This window comes from Anarhichas minor, unplaced genomic scaffold (genome assembly GCF_050575085.1).
Source record: "Anarhichas minor isolate MPS153535 unplaced genomic scaffold, ASM5057508v1 ptg000016l, whole genome shotgun sequence".
Lineage (NCBI taxonomy): Eukaryota > Metazoa > Chordata > Actinopteri > Perciformes > Anarhichadidae > Anarhichas > Anarhichas minor.
In genome coordinates, this window is record NW_027466462.1 from 1,119,788 (window position 1) to 1,141,460 (window position 21,673).

Here is a 21,673-nt window from a genome sequence, read left to right on the forward strand (position 1 = left end):
CCTCTTGCGTCACGCACCGAAACGGGAGGAACAAAAGAGTGGAGCGCGGGCTGTGATTGGCTCAGTTGGTTTTTTGACTGACGTTCGTCTCGACCAATTGCTATGCGAGACATTATTAAGTGCCTCGCGGCGTCAGATAATTGTGGTCAATCACGTCGCGCAGAGTCTTGTTGAGGTAAAAAAAAAAAATATATATATATATATATATATATAATAAGGCGGTGACGCTGTAGGGCTGATCTGGAGTCTTTTTTGTTAGGCTTATTTATATATTTATTTATATATATATATATATATTTATTTATATATATGTATTTATTTATTTATATTTATTTATATATATTTATTTATTTATATATGTATATAGATAGATATTTATCTATCTATCTATATATATATAGTATTTTAAAAGGTATTATTATTATGAAGTCATTACACTGACATCAAATAAAAAATAATACATTTATGAAAATACTATACAAGTACAATTTTGAGGGAGATACTTGTAACATTACTCTACTTGTAACGCTACAAAATACGAGTATATCCCTTTCATGCAGCTTTATACTTGTACCTAGATATTGTACTTTTTAACACGTTAAAATCCTCCTTTGTCTCCTGTAAATAAAAGCTGATTTAGTCACATTATATCTTTTACTTATAGACTGAAGATACAAACAGCTCCTCAGTGTTCAGACCCCTCTCGTCTGCAGGTTTTGGCCTTAAGATTTATTATCTTTTTTTAATGTAAAGTTCTTAAAATATTAGAGAAAATGTGATTTTGAAAATGTGGTATGATCCTGAAATTAGTAAATGTAGTAAATCATGTTTTTAATGACAGAAATAGTTTGTTTTGACTCTAAAATGAGTGCTCTAATCCTGATATTACTTACTGAGTTACATCTTTTTCAATTTGGACCATAAATGTGAATTTATGTTGAATTTATTTACGTTGTGGCTTTGGAGCTGATTTCTGGAAGATTGGTGAGATTGTAAAGTAGTAAACAATAGTAAAGAAAGCAGAATATCATAAATAGACATTCATTTACATAAAACCATGTTTGTTTAGCTTCTATTTAGCATTTTTATGGACCTTCTATATTCTTTATATATTTCTCTCCTCTTCTCTCGTCCTGACTGGATGTTGACACAGCGCCCTCTGCTGGTCGGAGTGGCGCGTTACAACAACCCGGCTGCTGCCTATTGCGCTTGCAACAAAGGAGCAGAGCCAACAAAGCTGAAACACACACACACACACACACACACACACACACACAAAGGAGAGCATGCTTCCCTTTGTTGCAGACTCGGTCTGTTATTTCAGAACGAGCACAGTTGCTGCTGTTGACAATTTAAACAGACACACAGTTTATTTGTTCAACTGGCAACAAATTGTTCAATTCTGCACATGTTCAAACACGTTTTTTTGTGATCATTCATTCACCATGCCAACTTTAACCTCTATAATACAGTGAGTGCAGTGAGTATAAGTACTTACAGTGTATATTTCATGTATTTTGAAGTAGTTGTGGTAAACTGGAACCACTTCAGTTGTAATAACTGCAGATTTCTTGCAGCAAATATGTTAAAATGTCCATTTATTTCGGGATTCTTTTATTTTCAAAGTGGCTTTATTGACATTAAAGTTCCAAAAAACAATGTTGCACAACATTACGATTGTAATCCGGTAATCACAGCTCTGTAAACTGTGACACACGACAGCTTGTTGGGAGCCCTTCGCTGTCTGTCGGTTGCACGACATGTAAACCACACACGAAGTCAGAAAAAGAGCCGATACGCTTTCCAGCACAACCAGTAGCTGTCTGCTCAATAACTATTTAACTTGCATGCAGATACATGCTTGTTCGCTGTCTGTTAAACGGTGTTAAACAGTGATTCAATTAATATTACTGGATATATGGTGCATTAAATAATATAAAGGGACATTTTTAATTCATAGTTAAACACACACTACACACATGTGTTCTGTATTCTGTTCACCTGTATTCTGTTCATAATGTTAGTATTGATGTCCTGATGCCACGATGCATTTTGCAGTTTGCAAGCCAGCATGCTCTCCTGGCTATTCTGACCCATAATCCTTTGAGGGTCAAAGTTTAAGCTGCAATGTGTTAACGAAGTGGGTACGTCGGAATGTAGTGCATGCTGCATTCACATACGTATGTAGCAGTATGCACATCAGAAATAAGGTTCACATTAATCTGCAGATGTTTGCATATGGAGGCGAAGCTGTGGATGGGTCCAAAAAGATAGATGCTTTATTAATGCTGCAAGGGGACATTTGTTTTAAAAGATCTCTGCATTTGACCCATCCCTATAGGAGCAGTGGGCTGCTATTGAGAAGCGCCCGGGGAACAGTTAGGGGTTTAGTGCCTTGCTCAAGGACACTTTGACACAGCACACGTGGTAGCCAAGGATCGAACCGCCAACCCAGCGGTTACTGGACGACCCTCTCTACTCCATGTGCCACAGTCGCCCCATAAACTCTGAATACTGCTGTTTGAGTCCCGTGTGTACAAGTACTTTTGTAACTTTTACGTTAACGTGTTTTCAAAACTGAAACTGTGATACGGGAGAAAACACATTTCCCTAAGTTTAGTTGTATGGGAAAGTAATGTTGTAGGAGACATGGTTTGGCAACAAACTGAATAAATTAAGTAAAATAAAAAGGATTAAATAATCTCTACCAGAATCACACGGATGTCGGTGCGAAGAAAGCTTTATTAAAAAACTACTTTTTTTCCGTAATTTATGTGAGTTAAATGATTAAAACTAAACAAATAAAAGAGCGTGGTGCTCGCCTGTTAGTTTATATATTTTAAACACACACACACACACACACACACACACACACACAGTGAGGATCAGCAGGGATAATCCTGCAGAGCTTCCAGGTCGCCATCTGTAGCTCCAGCAAAGTGTATTTTCTGTTGCGTCACTAGAGGGCGCTGTGGGTTTGTTTAAATAATCACTGATTCACAGGACGAGACACACACGCACACACACCCACACACACACACACACACACACACAGATCTTCACACTGAATTCAAGCACCAATAGGTTTATTGCGGTGTGGTTACAAAAGAAAAGTGGACTCAACGCTGCAAAGAGAGAAAAATCTAAATCACTATCTGATCACATTCAGGATCATTTCCAACTAATATAAGAAATTAAACAGTATAAATAAATGTCTGCAAGATGATTCAAATGTCAAACAGTATTTAAGATGACACAATATTTTATCATCCGCTCCTCTCTTGTTTCCTTTCCTCTCTCTTTCCTTCTCTCCTCTCTTGTTTCCTTTCCTATCTCTTGTTTCCTCTCCTCTCTTGTTTCACTGTTAGTGAATCAAAACAAGAAACCTGAAGACGTCACCTTGAACTCTGGGAAACAGTTTCACCATTTTCTGACATTTTCCTCTCCTTCCCTTCAAACGGAGGAACAAGGAAGCGAAGGAGAAGGAAACGAACAGGAGATAAGCCGCTGCTGACGGACAGTTTTCCGTAGATCCCTGCTCTGCTGAGTCGCCACTTCCTCGGCCTCTAACACACGACTTCATCTCCTCGCCTCGAGCCGTTAACACCCACCGACACACGTGGCGATAATCTGAATTAACACTTTCACGATCTCTCCTCCTGGGAACTTGTTCACAGCGGATGAATTTCATAAGGATGATTTCTAATCTTAAATCTTGACCTGAAGTTCTCCTCTTCTCGATCACGTCCGCTCAGAGTTTAAATATTGTAGTTTTCCTGTCGGTCAGTGGTGCAAAATCAGGGCGTTGCCGTCGTCTTCGGGCGCGTAGAGTTGAGTGACGACGCGGACGTGAGTGATCTTCTTCACCGCCTTGTGAAACAGATGCTTCAGGTCCTTCGACTCGTCCTCTGCGACGCTGATGTGTTGGCAGACGCAGGGGGGAGAGAGAGTGAGGAGGGGGAAGGACAAAGGGAAGAAACAATTAACGCAAGATCTAAATCGAAAAATCGAAATCTTTTTAAGTAGAATAGAATACAAACACAGGAAAGCAGGTCCGGCTACTAGCTAAGTTACCCGACAAGGCAATAAGCTGACGTGACGTCACATTTGTGACTGTCGGGATGAACAGTAACGTGGAGAAAGTTACACGTTTTCAAAACTTGTAAAGTAGAAGAACTGAGTTTTGTTAGTGACCAACTCACCAAAAATGGTATTTCTCCCCCTTCTGATGAAAACAGTAAAGATTTTTAATTTATGGACATAAAACCCCCACGTCTGAATGTCTCTGTCTTTTATTTGCATTTACTTGAATCTTGATTAGAAACCAACTCAAAAGAAAAGCAAAAAACCTGCAGCAAGAAACATCTGGTCAGGACCACGGTCTGGTAAAATATCACTGTCATAGTTTGAAATTCCATCTGCAGATTCAAGATGGATGTCTAGTTTTCAAAATAAAAGCACTTTTCTTTTTGTACCAGAACCCAACGTTTGAGCAGCTGCTTCTCGTTGTGGCCAACGTTTCTTCCTCGTAATCAAGACGCAACTGAATGCAAACAAACTGCAGTGACACCTTGAGACAGTTCATGCTAACAAGTATTTGCCAAAGAATGAGTCGTGTTGCCAACCAAGCCAGTAATGTTATACATTTTGTTTTTACAATGCATAACATTACCTCAGTTTTTCTTCTTTGCAAGCTGTTCCTGCTGTTGTTGCTTCTCGGCTTTCCGTTTCTTGTACTGGGCTATCTCGGCCATCTGCAAGCCGTGGGCCATTTGCCTGTTGGGACGAAGTGAACAGCGTGAACACAGCACACACACACACACACACACACACACACACACACGCACACACACACACACAAAATACCATCTTTTCCTAAACCTTCCTAAGTAGTTTTGCTGCCTAAACCGAGTTGTTTTCTGTTAAAATGGAAGTTTATTTTGAAAAGCGCTCTTCAAATTTCATTAATATTGAACGTGTCGTGTGTCCCAATTGCACCGACTTCGTCACTGCACGTCCTCGGGACCCCATCAACACACCCGCCGAGTGTGAAGTAGATCGGATGAACGGTTCTCGAGATATGAGAAGGACACACAGACACACATACAGGCAAAAAGAGTTTCTTGCTTTACAGATGAGACTCTGCACCCAAACATGCAGCAGGTCCAGAATAGACTGCTATGTGGGGACAGCCTTAATCAAAAAATCTAAATACATTCTGGTCTTTTATCTTCTACATTAAGTATAAAAGTATTTGGTCTCTCTGGCTTTTTTTCTTCCAGTACTATTTCTGAGTTTGTGCAAACAAATCTCAGAAAGAACTCATTCTTTGATTCTGTTTCTGCCACCAAAACCTGATGTTTACTTCAGAAAAATACACACATCTGGGAATCATTTTCGGGGTTGATTGGCCAACATGGGTTGATGAAGGCGAACCAGTGCAGGACTCAGAACTTACTGGGTGAGAAATAGTTGAGGTGTTAGGAATAAAAAGAGGGAGAAGAATGAAGCAGAAAACTAAAATGCTCCTACCCGGTTTTGACTTCTGGAGGAACAGGAAGTGGTTTGTTAAATCCTTCTTTCCCTACGAGCCAATAGGTCTCCTCTACTCCTTTCCCCTGAGAAAGAGACACAAACTGTGTATACACGGTAGCGACAGACTGCACTCCAACCACATGCAGAAATCTCCGTTAGTTAAAAGCATTGTACCTTGACTTCTTTCTTCCCTCTCAACTCGAAATTGTAGCCGAGATTTAGGTCCCGCAGGACTTTCACTGTACTCTGGTGAACGTGGATCCTGCAGGCTGCAGCAAAACAACAAAACGGATATTATAATCTGCAGGAAGTTGAGAATAAGTATGAAAAAATGTAATGAATTAGAACAAGAACGAAGAATTGTCGACGTCTAGTAAAATTTACAAGAAAACATGCTTTCTCTGGTTTTTAGAAAAATGTACGAAGAATTTTGCGACACGATTAATTGGTTCACAGGATCCGCCAAAAAAACTACATTCCTGGTCTGATTATTTCATCCATAAACGTTATTTTTTCGTACTTACGCAACCCGCTGGACTCCATACGAGAGGCGGTGGTCACTGTGTCTCCAAAGAGACAGTAGCGAGGCATGGTGAGACCTACCACACCTGCTACACACGGACCTGTAACACACACATAGAGTTAAAGTTAACTAAAGTTATAACAAGGCCATGCAGTGACATTCTTCACTTATGTGACGTCCATTATTTTTATACATTAATGCCTCAGACTGTTTAAGAATAAATGTCACCCATTGGTTGTTTTAAAGCCTTGAGAAACATTTTGGTCGTCGCCATCTTGTTTTTTGGTCGTCGTCATCTTGCTTTTTGGTTGTCGCCATTTTGTTCTTTGTTTGTGGTTATCTTGTTAAATAAATATCATCAAAACAACCCATTGTCTAGGGTAAGATAAGAAACACTTTACGCATTGATAGAGGGTAAAGTTTACCCTGTACTGGGTACTACAATAGACGCAAATTGACCCGGCGATTATTTTTTTCGACCCTCCTGCCTCACCTGTGTGTAGTCCGATACGAATCCTGACAGGAACGTCGGGCATGTGTCTCATTTTGAAGGTTCCCACTGCGCTCAGGATGTCCAGCGCCATGTTGGCTATCTCTGCAGCATGCCGGTTGTCGTTAAGGACAGGAACACCTGACGCCACCATGTAAGCATCGCCGATAGTCTCCACCTGTAGAACGAACAGCAGGTGTGAAGTGATGTGATTTACCGCCACAATGCTAATATAAAAAGATAAGAGATCAAAGCGCGGCACCTTGTAGACATCATGGTTTCCTATGATGGCGTCAAAGATCGTGTACAGGTCGTTGAGCAGGTCGACCACCTCGATGGGTTCGCTGTTGGCCGAGATGGTGGTGAAGCCGACGACGTCGCTGAAGTAAAGCGACACGCAGTCAAAGTGCTCCGGTTCGACTGTCCCGCCCACCTTCAAAACCTCGGCCACAGACCTGCAGGGGAGAAGACAGGACGCGTTAGAAAAGTGTAAGAGATGGTTCACGATACGATTTATATTTCTATCTTCCATTGAAACAAAACATGGCGACAAAACTTCTTACTTTCTGCAATAATCCAAAATCCAATGAAAAGATCCCATTGGATTTCTGTCGAGGTAACTAGTACGATCCTAACTTCTCGTTGGCCTACAAACATACGTCATCTCTTCTACAACCATCTCAGCGTATTTGAATCTGTCTACGTCAACTCACGGAGGCAGCATCTGAGTCAGCAGCTTCTCCGTCTTCTGTTTCTCGATCTCCAGCTCCTCCGTTCGCTCCCGGATCAGCTCCTCCAGGTTGGACGAGTACTGCTCCAGCATCCTCAGCATGGAGTCTATGATGTTGGTCTTCTTCCCCTTGTTGATGTTCTTAAACTGAAGGGAGAGGAAGGAATAAAAGTACTTAACTCCAGTATAAGCAACAGACCCCTTTAGGCGGTATCCTCACCTTTATATCATCAGAATGAATATATTCCCAAATAATATTGACTTCCAAATTGATTTCAACAAAAAAATTGACTATTTTCAATCCAATATGGCGCAACCTTCCAGTTTCTGTATTATTTTAAAACAACGTAAAAGCAGCATTTACACGACCAACAACACAAACTCTTCATGACATATGGCATTTGTTAAATATGAGCAGTTTATTGAAGGAACAGTAGATTGGTTTAGTCCTCTATAGTAGGGCGTCAAATAAAAAAATAAAGCACCCAGCACCAACAAATCAACACTGGTTGTTGTATATCAGTTTAACACCAGCTAACAGGATATTTTGTAACATTTAGAGGTTGATATTGTGTTTGAATTAAAACATAATGTATTTAGAACTTTATATCTACCTGGTCAAAGATCTCCTCAAAGCTCAGTCTCTTGTCTGGCTGTTCGCACCAGCACTGTTTCATCAGCTGGATGCACTCTAAAGGAGCGTAGTCTGAACTCACCACCGGGCGAAACAGCGGAGGAGGCTTACGCAGCTTCTCTATTATTTCTAAAACACAGAGAAACATCAGCTGTTGTTTGTGTGTGCGTGCTCATTGTTTGTTAGCCGTGCTAGCGGTTTGGCGTACGGGTGGCAATGTCATTCAGGCCTGTTTGATGCAGACATTCATGGCGCCAAGTGGACTTTGGTGATCCTTTAACTGTTCGTCTATCGCCAGACACAGGTTTTAGTCCTCTGTGAGAGTTTGAGCTAAATTCTAACACCGTAATGCTAACATGCTAAGCTAACATACTGACGCTTAAATGCTAATATTCAACATCATAGTTCAGTACAACTGAGGCAGATGAGAATGACAGTAGGTTTGCCGGTATTTGGTCACAAACCCAAAGTATTGGACAAATTAAAGGTTTGACTCGAGGAGGGCGCTGAATAAAAAGTCAGAATGAGCATCAAAGGTATTATAATTCATCCCGAGGGGGACATGAATGTCTGCACTAAGTTTCATGGCAATCAATAAAAGAGTTGAGAAGATTTTTCAACCTCATGGTGGCGCTGGAGGAAACAAAGTCCGTAGGATACATCCTCTGGAGACTCTAAACATCAGCAGCACAAACATCCAATATTCGTCAAAATATGTGGATTACTGCTGTGGATCGACTGAACCATTAGCATTAGCGTAACATCTGCTAGCTCTGTTTGTTTTAAATTTACGGCAGAAGAAATCAAAAGAGCGAGAGAAGAAAAGCATTATTGTCAGCGAGTTCGGTTCCCTTTAGAAGAGCTTTTGCAGCCATTGTAAACTTAACAGAAACAATATTTGGGACGTGTGCTGATCGGAAACTCCCAACACAATTTGTTTTTGTGTTTGTGAAGTTGTTGTCTTGCCTGTGGCGGACATGTCCATCATGCAGTAGGGAAGCCCTCTCACCACCACCTCCTGCATGATGATGGCGAAGCTGTAAATGTCTCCGGACAGCGTCCCGTGAACCTCCGGCTGCCCGCTCCTCAGGATCTCTGGAGCCGTCCACAGCAGCTCTGCGGCACAAAGCGCCGCGTTAGTTTTGCTGCTACTCACACAGATGGTTTCCCTCATCTGAGCTGCTCTCTCTCTCTTCTCTTCTCACCATCTGCAGGTTGTTCCATGTAGGGGAACCTCTGGGCCTCCAGGACCTCGTTGTAGCCGTAATCGGTGACCTTCAGGACAAAACGCCCGTCCACCACGCAGTTACGGGACTTGAGACGAGTGTGGGACACGCCGCGGTGGTGGAGGTACTTCATACCCTGAGACAGAAAATGCACAAGCAGTGGTACTGTGATTACACCACTAATCAATTACTGAATGACAGAAAATGTATCGTCTATTATTGTGATAGTTGTAATTTTTCATGGAAATGCGTTTCATGGTTCCAGCTTCTCTAATGTGAATAATTGTTGCTTTTCCTTTTAATTATTTTAATGTAGTTGGAAGGTGCAATTTGTAGGATTTGGCACCATCTAGAGGTGACGTTAAATATTGCAACCAACTGAAACTTCTCCCGTTTGCCAAGCGTGTAGGAGAGCTACAGCACAATGGGCAAACGTTAAAAAGCGTAGGGCCCTATCTAGAGCTAATGGTTTGGTTTGCCTTTATGGGCTACGGTAGAAAATGGCTCTGTGAAGAAGGACCAACTCTTGTTTTTGCAACTATATAGCTCGGGGGGACTTGTTAAACATTAACGCTGACCTTAATTAAATCCAGCAGCAGCGACGACTTGAACATCCAGTCGAGTTTGACGTCGTCGTTCAGCAGCAGGTCCTCCAGACTCCCTCTGGAGCAGAACTCGGTCACGATGGCGAACACGCCGCAGTCGAGAAAGAAGCCCAGGAAAGGGTTCACGTTCTCGTGACGCATGTCCTTCATCTGCAGAAAGCAGCGTTATATGAGCTGTGTTTTTCACGACTCAGCGTTAAGCCGATGGATACTTTGTTTGTCTCACAACGATGTCACGTACCAGTTCAAACACATGGCTGGTTTTGGGGTGGATGCTGCTAAACGACCCATCGGGAAGTCTCTTCAGCCACGCCCAGTCGCCCTGTAGGAGAGAAAACAACCAAACGTCAGCTTTCTTACTTTACTTCTTATGGTAGTTATTATTTCTCTTGATCTGACCTGGTCCTTACAGACAAAACATAGACGTTGCATATGAAGACGCTGTTGTGATGATCCAATTGACTTGGTTGTTTCCCATTATACTTAATGGTGTACCCCCATGAAGTCAGAAAGATCAGTGACATGGTTTGATTTGAGTTAAAACCAGGCGGCAACCCCCGGTTCTGAAAAGTGAAGCCAATGCTTCATGTCTCAAAACCTGCATTCTCTCTAATGTCCACCAGGGGGCGACTCCTCTGGTTGTATAGAAGTCTATGAGAAAATGACTCTACTTCTCTCTTGATTTATTCCCTCAGTAAACATTGTAAACATGAGTTTATGGTCTCAGTCTCTAGTTTCAAGTCTTCTTCAACACAGCATGATGTTCATTTAGTAAATTATGGTCCATTTAGAGTCAAACAGACCATAAAGCAGGGGATGCTTTAGGGCGGGGCTACACAGTGATTGACAGGGGAATGAATGAAGTGCATCTTTAGTCGTTACAGTTTTAGAAAGGACTGGCGGGAGCTTTGTCATTGAGTTCTGCATATTAAAATCAATGCCTCACCTCGAAGATGATGATGTTGGAGTTCTCGTAGGTGGCTGGTGATTGGGTGGAGACCGGCGACGGGGCGTCTGATACACTCCTCATGCCGCTCGCTCTGCTGTCGTCCTGACTCAGCTTCTATAAAGGAGACGACGTTCAGGGTTTGACAAACAAGTTTTTCATCACTTCTAGTTTGAACTAATTTTAAGGGCAACATCGGTGGTGGAAGGAGTACTCAGGTGATTTAATATTTAACGTAACAATGCTACTGTGTAGAAATATTCTTTTACAAATAAAAGTCCTGCATAAAATTAAAAAAATAAATAGGTGTATAAACTAATGCTCAAGAAAATTACCTCAACATTTTAAGTACAGTAACTGTATCTAGTTACTTACTTTCCCCCCAAAGCTTCAGCTACACAAAGTCTTCAGGTGTTCAAGAAATTAGGATTTATTCAGTTAAAATCAATGCTGCATAGTTTTACTTAAAAAGCACGAGTCCATCGGAGAGGGGCCGACCTTATTGCTGAGCGACGGGTTGATGAACGTGACGTCAGCCAACGTCAGCAAGATCCTGTTCGGACCTTTAACCAGTCGGATCTGAATGATGCGCCGCCTGCAGGCAACAAGGGACAGCGGGGCAGAGTGATGCACTTCACCAGTTACAAATACCTGCTTTACTCGGGATTGATAGTAAGAAAAAAAATACAAACAACTACGTGTTCTTTTACACCAAAATTATGATTATTATTTTAATAAAATATATTCTAAACAAACAGGATTTGATTTGACTTTCTACCTGATGCAGTAAAAAAACGCCACTCCGAAAACAGAGGCGGCCATCGCTCCGAGGAACATGCCGATGGTCGAGAACAGATCCACGCCTGGGACAAGAAACACTGTTACTTTTGTATTTTTGAAAACATTAAAAGTGTTTTTTTTTTAAGAAATAAAGTTTTTTTTGGTAGTGCCGATGCAGGAAACTATTAGATTAAAAGTCCCACACATGGATGCACTGTGTGTGTGTGTGTGTGTGTGTGTGTGTGTGTGTGTGTGTGCCTAACCTCCTGAGCAGAGGACTCCAGGAGTAAACCAGCAGGACGAGTCCTTCCTGGGTCCGTAGCCTCGAGGGAAGTGGATTTCTCGACCCGTGAAACGCACCAAACCTGCCTCCATGTCGATCCTGTCGTCAATCCATCCGATCACGTTATTAATAAGATAAGACAGAACTTTAATAATCCCGGAGGAAAATCATTACAACGCAAGAATAAGAAAAAAACAATAGAATAAAAATACAAACATATATGAACAATAGAGTAATAAGTATGACGTGTATGAGAAGTAATACCAACATACCTAATAGACAATAAAATAGAAAAGTACTATTGTGCATGATATTGAGAGTAATGCAACCCTTTAAAATGTGTGTATGGCCCTTTAACTCATCCGCCTGCAGGTAGTTTTCCTCACACACCTGTGTGTGGGCCTCAGCTCCCAGGAGACTCCGTCCGTGTCCAGGATGAGGTAATCCAGCAGAACCGCTCCGGAGCCGTTGGTTCTGATGGGGTGACTGAAGCCCTGAGATGTAAAGTCAGATATGTAGATTCATCATGCCAGGGAACTCACATCTTTGGGTTTGGATACTAGAAACGCGAGTAAAAACATATGCTAAGGACTATTTCTTCAACCGTTTATCTAATTTGGAGCAGAAAACAAGGATTTAAGTGTCCTTCCTATTGTTTTAGACTAAAGTACATAAAGTTATTATAATTATTAATATTACCTGGAAGTCCATGTTGCCGGTGTGTCTTGCCAGGTTTCCCCCAGACATCCACTCCCCAGCTTCCCTCACCCGACTCACCGCGTGAGCCATGAAGAGCACGGAGCTGTAGATGGTGCCAAAGAGTGGAGACACCTGCGGGACACACGGGCAGATTGAGCTGCCTTGCTCAAGGGGGCGTCACAACAGTGCACAACAAAACGCCCTCCTCTCTACTAGCGCCATGCATCACCTGCTGAGGCTTCAACGTCCCGGCCACCTCCCCCCTCTCCACGGCCTCCCCGTAGGCCTCGTAGAAGGACGCCCGAGGCGAGTCGACGGTGACGGTGAGCACGGCGTCGTACGCCCGCAGCAGCTTGCGGTTCCTCTTCAGGGCCGGGTAGGTCACGTTGAGGTAGGGCAGGCTGTAGAGCAGGGCGTCGTAGGGCACGAACACCAGGGAACCGTCGATCAGCTGCATGTCGTAGGCCGTCTCCAAGAGCTGCTTCTGGGCTCCACCGCCGATCAGAGCCGAGTGCATGCAGAGGACCACGACTAGAACGAGACGCGGTGCTGAGATTAGGATGCTGATGAACGAGCAGGTCTCATTCATTTAAAACGATATGTGAGTAGAACAAATACTGGAAGCTGGAGCTCACGTCGTATTTCTTTCATCTTGCGGAGCTTCGTCAGAGTTCGTCTGATGCCGTGAGGCGTGTTCTCCATAAAACTGACCAGTCGGACCGGCAGACCATGAGTCCTCAAGGAATCAGCTACCTGGACGGGACAGAGACAACACACATATTGACATGGATGAATTGTTGAAGGGTCCTACGGTGTACAGGCCCGTGGGGGCCCAAAGTGTCAGACCTTCACCCACAAATTGTAACTCGTTGAGACCAAGAAGAGATTCACAATGTCCACAAAGAAACGCAAAACGACAGCAAAGAGACACAAAATGATCTCAAAGAGACACAAAACAACTAAAGAAGACACAAAAAGAACACGAAAAGACACAAATCGACTACAAAGAAACACAAAACTACCAAAAAAGACACAAAATGACTAAGAAGAGTCAAAAAGACACAAATATTACTACAAATGGACACAAAACCACCAGAAAAAAAACACCAATGGTTCCCAAAAGGCACAAGATTAAGTGAAACTAAAGCTTAAAAAACCCCACAAAGAGACACGAAACTCCGAAAACGACACCAAATTATCTCAGAGGCACAAAACCACCAAAACGATCTCAAAAAGACACAAAATTACTACAAAGAGTCACAAAATGAACCAAAATACAGACACTAAATAATCAAAGAGACACCAAAACAAAACCCACAAAGAGAAGCAAAACCACGAAAAGAGAGAGGGAGTGGGGCCTCGTGATAATGACCAGAAAAAAAGAAACATGAACTTTTTTACCTCCATTTCTTAGTAATTATGGTATTTCTGGTCTTGGCTTCATATTCTATGTCCCAGCAAAGAGTGGGTTCCTCTGTCATGTAAGAGTTTTATTGGATTTATCTACAACACAAACAGAACAAAAGATTCAAACCTTGGTGGCCGTCTCCACCCAGACGTCCTCCGAGGAGGAGATGATGGCGACGTTGGCCCACCTGAAGTACTTTATGATGCTGAGCAGCACCCAGGTGGGCCTCGGCGTGGAGCGGGCGAAGGTCGGGTGGCTCCGCACGTCGTCCGTGTCGTAGCCGACACACCCCCACGGAAACAAGGCCTGGTGGGAGGAGCCAGCAGAGGAGACGTGACCACACATACCGAACCTAAAGTCCATCTAAAACCCGAGTTCCCTCAGGAGACCTACTTTGTTCCAGCCTTTGCTCAGCATCGAAGCTGCGTCACAGTAGCCGGGGTTCGCCGGGCCGATGTAGCCGGACGCCTTGGTGTGGAAACCGATGAACTTCTCCAGCGCCCTCGATGTCTCGCACGGCTCCTGAAACAATCGATTCATAAATGTATCAGTGCCTCAACCGGCCAGTTTGATTCGTTTCAGGCTGAGACGGGCGTCGCACCTGCAGCACGGTGAAGTCGAACGTGGCGGCGCGGGACAGAAAGGGGTCCTTGTTGATGCGGTTGACGGCGAGCTGCGCCGCCACGCTGGGGAGGGCCTTGGCGAAAAGAGGGTCGCACCCCCACGGGCCCACGACACCGACCCGGAACCAGGCGGCCTGAGCCGGGCGGGACAGCGAACACAGGGAGGCCAGGAGGACCAGGAGGAGCCGGAAGAGCCGGAGGAGGGACGGAGGGAGCAGAGGAGGAGGAGGAGGAGGAGGCCTCCATGTTTGAGGTAAGAAGATGAAGGCACGTCGCTGTGGTTGCATCTCAGAGTTCAGGAGACCAGGAGGAAGACCAGGAGGTGCTGCTTCTCTGGAACAACGAAGGATTTGGCGAAAAGTAATAGCGAACTTCATTTCACTTGCCATTGTTAAGTTGGAATAACTTTACAAATTTAGGTAAATACAACTAAATGTAAGCTTAACAAGTAGATATAAAGTAAACATAACTTAATACTAATAGTTATATTTACATAACCTAAATCGCCACGCTTCCTTCATTCATTATCTTCATTGAAGGACTCCTACCATGCGTCGATGAGACGGGCGGCTCCTCTTTGAGTCAAATCTTCTGCAGTGATGGAAGCTTTCATCACTTCCCTTCCTTATTTTTCATCCAAGAGGCAGAAACGTCGTCCATCAGCAACAAAGTGAGTGTTGCTGTGTGTGTTACCGTGTGTGTGCGTGTGTGTGTGTGTGTGTGTGTGACGACCTAGAACAAGTGTGACCCGTCTTGTCAGATTATATCAAATCCAATCAGGACCTCTGGCTTTAAGCTGCATTGACTGAGATGAAGATGAAGGTGACGATCAGTATTATTATTCTCTTTAGAGTCGGTGTAACAAAACTCTTAAAACGCAGTTTTTTGCTTCCAGCTTCGTCGAGTCAGACATGGAAATGTTTGATTGACATTAAGTCTGAATCCACATGGTTTTATATGGAGACATACTATTTATTTTTAATTACTGATGTATAGAATCTCTTTTTTAATTCATTAAAACATTGTTCTGTAGTTTCCCTGGTGATCCAGGTGGCTGCAGAGGAATAAATCATAATTTAGTTATCTTTCTTAATTTAAATTAATCAAAAAGAGGAAGTCATGATAAAACGGGTTCAGTGAGTTTCTTCTCCACGTGTTTTATTCCCCAATTGAGCTGAATTTTGTAGTTTTACAATAACAAGTGAGACAGGGAGTGAGATGTTTCTCTCTTAAAATAAAATAAGATAAATTCGATTATAAGCTGAAGTTTTGCAGCAAATAAAAAAATGTATGTTGAGTGTGAAAAATTCACCTGCATCATGTGAAAATAACATTTTTCAGCAAATGCAACCCTCAGTCTGTACTTTGCATGTCTCATTACCCTTTTCCTCATTCATACTGTTTCACCTTTCATTCAATAAGTGCTGCTCTGACAGCTAGAGGGCAGCACGGTACAGAAACACCGATATCCTCTGTGGTCGGCACAGAAAGCTGTTGTGTGCGAAGCTTTCTGGAAGAGTTGTCGTCTTGAATCCAAATTTAAAGCAGATATTTTCTAGTCCCAAAAAAAGTTAAATGTCGTTGCACAATGTGCACAAATCTGCACATGTCTGTCACTGTTTTCTCTTTTTACTTCATCGGACTCACCCTCTCCTCTGGGGTTTGCTCAGATGTCATGATTTAAAACATGTTTGAACATTTAAAATCTCAAAGTGAGGTTAATACCAGATCAGGACAAGTGAAGGCATCGAAGTGTTTACTCTCAGCCGCTACGTGAGAATAAACTGTTGCTGTGTGGTTTATAGTGTTAGAGGTGAGGCCAAAGGCAACAGGATCATTTCTGGATTGTGAAGCTGTAACTTGACTCGACCAACATTCTGTCATAAGCAAAGCAAATCGGTCCAGATGTGAAGTCCTGACCTGCCCGAGGAACCCTCTTACTCTGCTCGTGCTGGACTTCATGTTGGAATAAATGCCGCTTTAACGCCCTGTTAAATAATTGTATTTAATTTTTGTGTGACAACATGTTTGATCCCACGAATGATGTAAGATATTTGAGCCAACTGATCAATTGTTGATGAAGACCATGAAATGGGGCAAAAAGGCTCCAGAGGAAATCTAGTTAAAGGGGGATGGGGATTGATTTTACACATCAAAGTCTATTTTAAGGTTTTGGGGAGTTCTACTGCCATGGAAAACATTACTAATACGAACATGTTAAAGATTAACATAACAATTAACACAACAGGAAATGTAGTCTTTGCTTGAAAATCACTAAAATAACTAACTTTACTTTTTGGTTGATTGAGGTACAACCCATTGACATACACACAAAAGTAGACGCAGCTTTATTTTAATGGTTCTTAAGCCAACAAGTTTGGGAACCATTGTAGAGATATTAAACATCTTCCACATGGCTGTTTTTAACAAGCAACTTTAACATCTTAATATGGATAAAAAAGTATATTTTATAAGGTTTCAAATTATTATTTTGGTATGTTTGATTTTGCTTCATCAGTGGAGGTTATAGTCGTGTTTCTGTTTATCACAGAGTTCATTTCTACAGCAGAGTTCAGCCACAGGTTAATGTACACATCCAAACCGTCTCCTTATGTCCAGGTGTTGACAGGCTCTGCCATAAGCGACTCTTTGAATTGATCACAAGCTCTTTCTTTTCTCAATGGCACACATCTTTATGAAACGGCCACTTAGCGGTCGCTGACAGAGGGGCGCCTCATTCTCAAGACTGGCCGGCACCGCGGTGTCCAGAGGTGGAGGGGCTGGATGAGGGTCTCCAAGCGGCTCCACACAGGACAAAACTGGTTTTCACATTCCATCAGTGGTGACCATCCCCTGCTTTATGGTCTGTGTGACTCTAAATGGACCATAATGTACTAAATGAACATCATGCTGTAGTGAAGAAGACTTGAAACTAGAGATTGAGACCATAAACTCATGTTTACAATGTTTACTGAGGTAATAAATCAAGAGAGAAGTAGAGTAATTTTCTCATAGACTTCTATACAACCAGAGGAGTCGCCCCCTGGTGGACAGTATAGAGATTGTCTTCACTCGGCAGAACCGGAGGTTGCCATCTGGTGGGCGACAGAAACTGAATACAAGGCTCCATCTGGCGGCCATATTGGATGTCCTCCAAACTATGCTACCCATTGCCGGGACCACCAATAAACCAACATTTGAATGCTACTGTATGTCATGTAAAGAAACAATAATTCATACAAATTTAGAGAATAGCTGGTGAACATTGCGCCGCATATTGCAGTTAAAGAACCAGATATTTTTTGCAGGGGTTGGTGGACACCCAAAACGGAGCTAAAATAAAAGTGTTTTCGAGAATTAATGCTAATATTGTTCCTCAACTGCCATGTAAATTACCAACTGTGAGCTATCAAGGTTGTTATTATGGACGTTGTCAATGTTGCACTGTTTCAAAGAGACCAGCAATATATTAATGCAGGTTTAAACAACATTTCCATCAAATGTTTGGCCAAATGTCAATCTACCTCTTGTTCTCTGCAATCTAAACAGGTCTTACAGCAAACTAGTTACTAAGTGTGAATTAATTGGTAATCTCTGACGTGGTAATCTCCATTAAGCAGCCTAAACACTTGATTTAGGCCAGTTTTTAATTTACGAACTTGTGCAACAAGCTTTAGGACACAGTTCATGACTTAGTTTACTTCTGTTACAGTAGACCTACATAGTGTATTTAATAGCAGTCAATTCCACATTGACTTGCGTTGAAATATCCATTCAGTGGCTTTCTTTTCTTTTTGCCGGCCCTACCTCGGTCAGTCTACAAATCTTCCTTATCTGATGTGGTCTGTAATTTGACCGCACATGAAAGGAGGAACGATGAAAAGTCAGAAATGCAGAAAAAAGCAAGAGTGACATGAAAAATAAGAATGAAGAGGTATTTAAACCGACCTTACCACCCAGAAACTACCACGCACACGCACACACACACACACACACACACACACACACACACACACACACACACACACACACAGTCAGTTAGCTTTACCAGTTAACTTTTGTGTTTCTGTCTCAAAAACACAGACGCATGCAGGGTTTTCTCTCCTTTGTGTGACTTTTCTTCTGGCGTCTGACGGTGAATCACTCCATCAGTGCTGACCAGCACACAATGTTGCTGTGGTTGCTGTTTATTCGTTATGGCAACTAGAGGATCCCTAACATGTTTCTCTAATCTCACTCCTCCCCGTAGCGCTGCAGGGTAACATCCAGCATTTGCTTATTATGGAAAACACAGAGGCTGTATCATCAGGCTATATCATAAACTAAACACAGTTATCGGAAAGAGCTTTTTGATCGGGCTGTGTTGAAGAGAAATTGATGGTTCGTGCTCAAGATGCTAAAGATGTGATTATGATCTGACCTGAAACACACACTTGTCATCCAGGAGAGGATATTTATGTGACAGTGTCCATAAATTCAGGTGATTATTGTGGAAAAGGCTCTGAACAAAAGCATGCTCACAGAACTTTACTCTTTGAAGCCTGAAAATGTAGGCTTAAGTAGGTATAATATTTCAATACAAAAACATATTACATATGCTTATTTGCTTAATAAATACAATAGATTAATATCTCTCTAATGTCAGTCTGTTAAGCTACAGCCAAGTACAGCTAAGTCAGGCTAAACCTGTTAGCTTAGCTTGACTGAAAACAGGGGGACACAGTTAGCAGCCGGATAGCTTAGCTTTTATGAAAGTAGAGGGACACAGCTAGTAGGTTGCTTGAAAACAAGGGACAACACCTAGCAGCCAGTTAGCTTAGCTTGACTAAAAACAGGACACAGTTGGGAGCCAGTAGGCTTAGTTTGTGCTAAGCTAACTGGGGGGGATATAGCTACTTGGCTCTGTCCAAAAAAAACAGCAAAATTAGCCAGCCAGAACCTCTTAAAGCTCACAAATTAACACGTTATATGTTGTTTATTTCATCTTTACTAGAGCAGCCAGGCTAGCTGTTTCCACCCGTTTCCAGGCTTTGTGCTCAGCTAGTTAACCATCTGCTTTAGCTGCATAGTTAGCATAGAAATATGAGAGTAAAGAAAAGCAAATAAGGATAGCCCTCCTAAAGCTCCCAAGTTGCAATCAATCAGGAAAAAGAAAAGAGTTGTCTCTCTTGAATGTGTTCCAGTGAGTTGCAACAACACTGAATTTGTGGTAATAAATCATAGCGTTTAAAAAAAATCATTAACTCAGCTTGAAAACATTATGCAAGCCAGGATGGGGAGGGAGAGAGCAAAGGTTGAAAATAAAAGATAAAGAGAATTTACGCATCAAAATCTTTTAACAAGGTTTGAAAATCGGTGTGGAGAATGTGGGCAGAGTAAAGCCCAAAACCAGGCAGGACGTTCAAACATGACTAGTCTAAATAAATGCTGTACAAGGAGGGGAAAAGTGAGGGAAAGGGGGCAGGCAGGGTGGGAGAGAGGAAACAGGAGGCTAAGTGGGTTTCCCACTGGGAGCCAAATATAGAGATAACAAACCTCAAATATTGTTCATGTATTAACTCCTACAGGCCTAAACAAAGAGGAGAAGTCTGTTCTGCAGGTTTGTAACCTCAGATCAGTTCCTTAAGTCAATCTGCTGATGTGATCAAAAGCTCCGTAACGTCTACTAAATGTTGAGATTGTTTAGTCAACAATTAGCATTTGTGCCAAAACCGAACCTAAACAAACCATAATCATTCGTCCAGATGTCAAATCAGCAAGCAGTCACATGTATTATTTTTGTAACGGCCATTTTGGAAAGTGTTAACTTGTCGGTTTGACTTAAGTCTTTTTGGTCCACGTTGTTCTTGATAATCTAATTGCAACATAATTGGAATTCTTCATAACGGCATTATCGCGTCGGGGAGCCGAAACATTTAATATCTCGTCTCGTGCTGAAAGCTCTGCTGACAGCGGACGTGTTTGTTTTACGTCAGCGCAAACAAGCTGATAATCTTCTGTTTTTCTGTCTCGTTTTTATCTTTCTGAATTTGTCTCCCTTTCGACAGCAGCTATCTTCTGTCTGTCCTCTTCCTCCCTGTTTCTGTCAGACACTTGAACACGGAGACATTATGATGCATTTCCTTTTTCCTTCATTTTAGTTTTACTTCATAAAGTCTTAGATCTTATTTTCTCTCTCTCTTCTCTCTCTCTTGGTTTGAGGTCTTGACTTCATCCCAGACGGGACTTTAACTTCCTGCCGCCTCTTACAGATAACAGAATTAAGGCTTTATTAACACACGCACACACACACACACAGCTGGTTTACGTCCTCCACACTGCTGTTGTTGATGAAGTACTTTCCCATAGCGGCCACCAGAACAAGAGCCCGCGTGTTTGCGTTTGGTTGCTTCGGGTGTGTTGCTGTTGATGAGTCAACCTATAGAGATTCTGCTATATTTAGCATGTTAGTTAAATGTGTCTCAGGAAGTTCACCAACAGCACACCGACTCATAGACCGCCATTACAGAAGAGACGTCTGAATAACAGCTAACAAGACCCCTTTGCTCAGTTATTGCTCTTTGCATTGTGAGTTTTTAAACTATGAATGTTTGATCGTTGCAAATTTTTACTTCATAGCCTAGAAAAACGGTTTTGTTCATTGCTCATTAACTTAAGTGTACTTAAGAATATACAGTTGCATCATCAGCAAAAGAGTGTTTTTGTACCAAGTCAGTGTCGCCCTGCACCCCTCCATAAAAAGGCCGAAGGGATTTCTTAGTTTGATTTTGATTAACACGCTGAATAATTTCGTGGGATATCTACGAACTACAGCACATTATTAGGCATAGAATGCTGGATGAGGCCTGAGCTCTAACATTCCCCTATTAGTCAAAGTTCTGCTCTGATGAAGGTTTGAAGAATGACGGCTTTTCATCTGCATGTTTTTCTTTCTCACGATTTGATGTTTTTGGCCTTCGTGCACCTTCACAAGGTTCTGTGTCTAGACTGCATGACACAGACTGTTGAGTTAGATTACGCTGCACAACTGGATGTTTAATTACAACGAGGAAGTTATTTATTTTGAAACAGAACCCAGGAGTTACTTCGGCTCTCTTTTTCTCCTCATACCGAAAAAGGGAACACTTAGTGGAAGCTCCATTTTCTGAAATCTTGCCTATTAAATGCCACATTAACTCTTCGTCCATCAAA

The 21,673-nt window shown here is 42.3% G+C and overlaps 1 protein-coding gene across 1 annotated transcript; it reads right to left on the reverse strand.

Moving 5' to 3' along the window:
* Nucleotides 1-4,673: 4,673 nt before the first annotated feature.
* gc2 (guanylyl cyclase 2) lies at nt 4,674-14,769 on the reverse strand. The gene is made up of 23 exons (XM_076092218.1): nt 14,461-14,769; nt 14,253-14,381; nt 13,986-14,165; nt 13,087-13,204; nt 12,681-12,982; nt 12,452-12,583; nt 12,143-12,246; nt 11,733-11,851; nt 11,468-11,552; nt 11,188-11,284; nt 10,690-10,806; nt 9,985-10,065; nt 9,717-9,893; nt 9,118-9,274; nt 8,879-9,028; nt 7,893-8,041; nt 7,262-7,425; nt 6,811-7,003; nt 6,552-6,726; nt 6,060-6,158; nt 5,710-5,804; nt 5,533-5,618; nt 4,674-4,776 (listed from the first exon to the last, which is right to left on the reverse strand). The coding sequence occupies exons 1-23, from the start codon at nt 14,767-14,769 to the stop codon at nt 4,674-4,676; spliced, it is 3,321 nt and encodes a 1,106-aa protein (XP_075948333.1).
* Between the last annotated feature and the right edge of the window lie 6,904 nt (nt 14,770-21,673).

What these genes read in the sequence shown, in the direction of transcription:
- gc2 (XM_076092218.1), bottom strand. Translation starts at nt 14,769, where the DNA reads ATGCAACCACAGCGACGTGCCTTCATCTTCTTACCTCAAACATGGAGG. An exon ending in GCGTTTTTTTACTGCATCAG is followed by an intron (nt 11,285 to 11,467) that starts GTAGAAAGTCAA and finishes TGTTGCCTGCAG; the next exon opens with GCGGCGCATCATTCAGATCC. An exon ending in TATGGAGTCCAGCGGGTTGC is followed by an intron (nt 5,805 to 6,059) that starts GTAAGTACGAAA and finishes GTTTTGCTGCAG; the next exon opens with CCTGCAGGATCCACGTTCAC.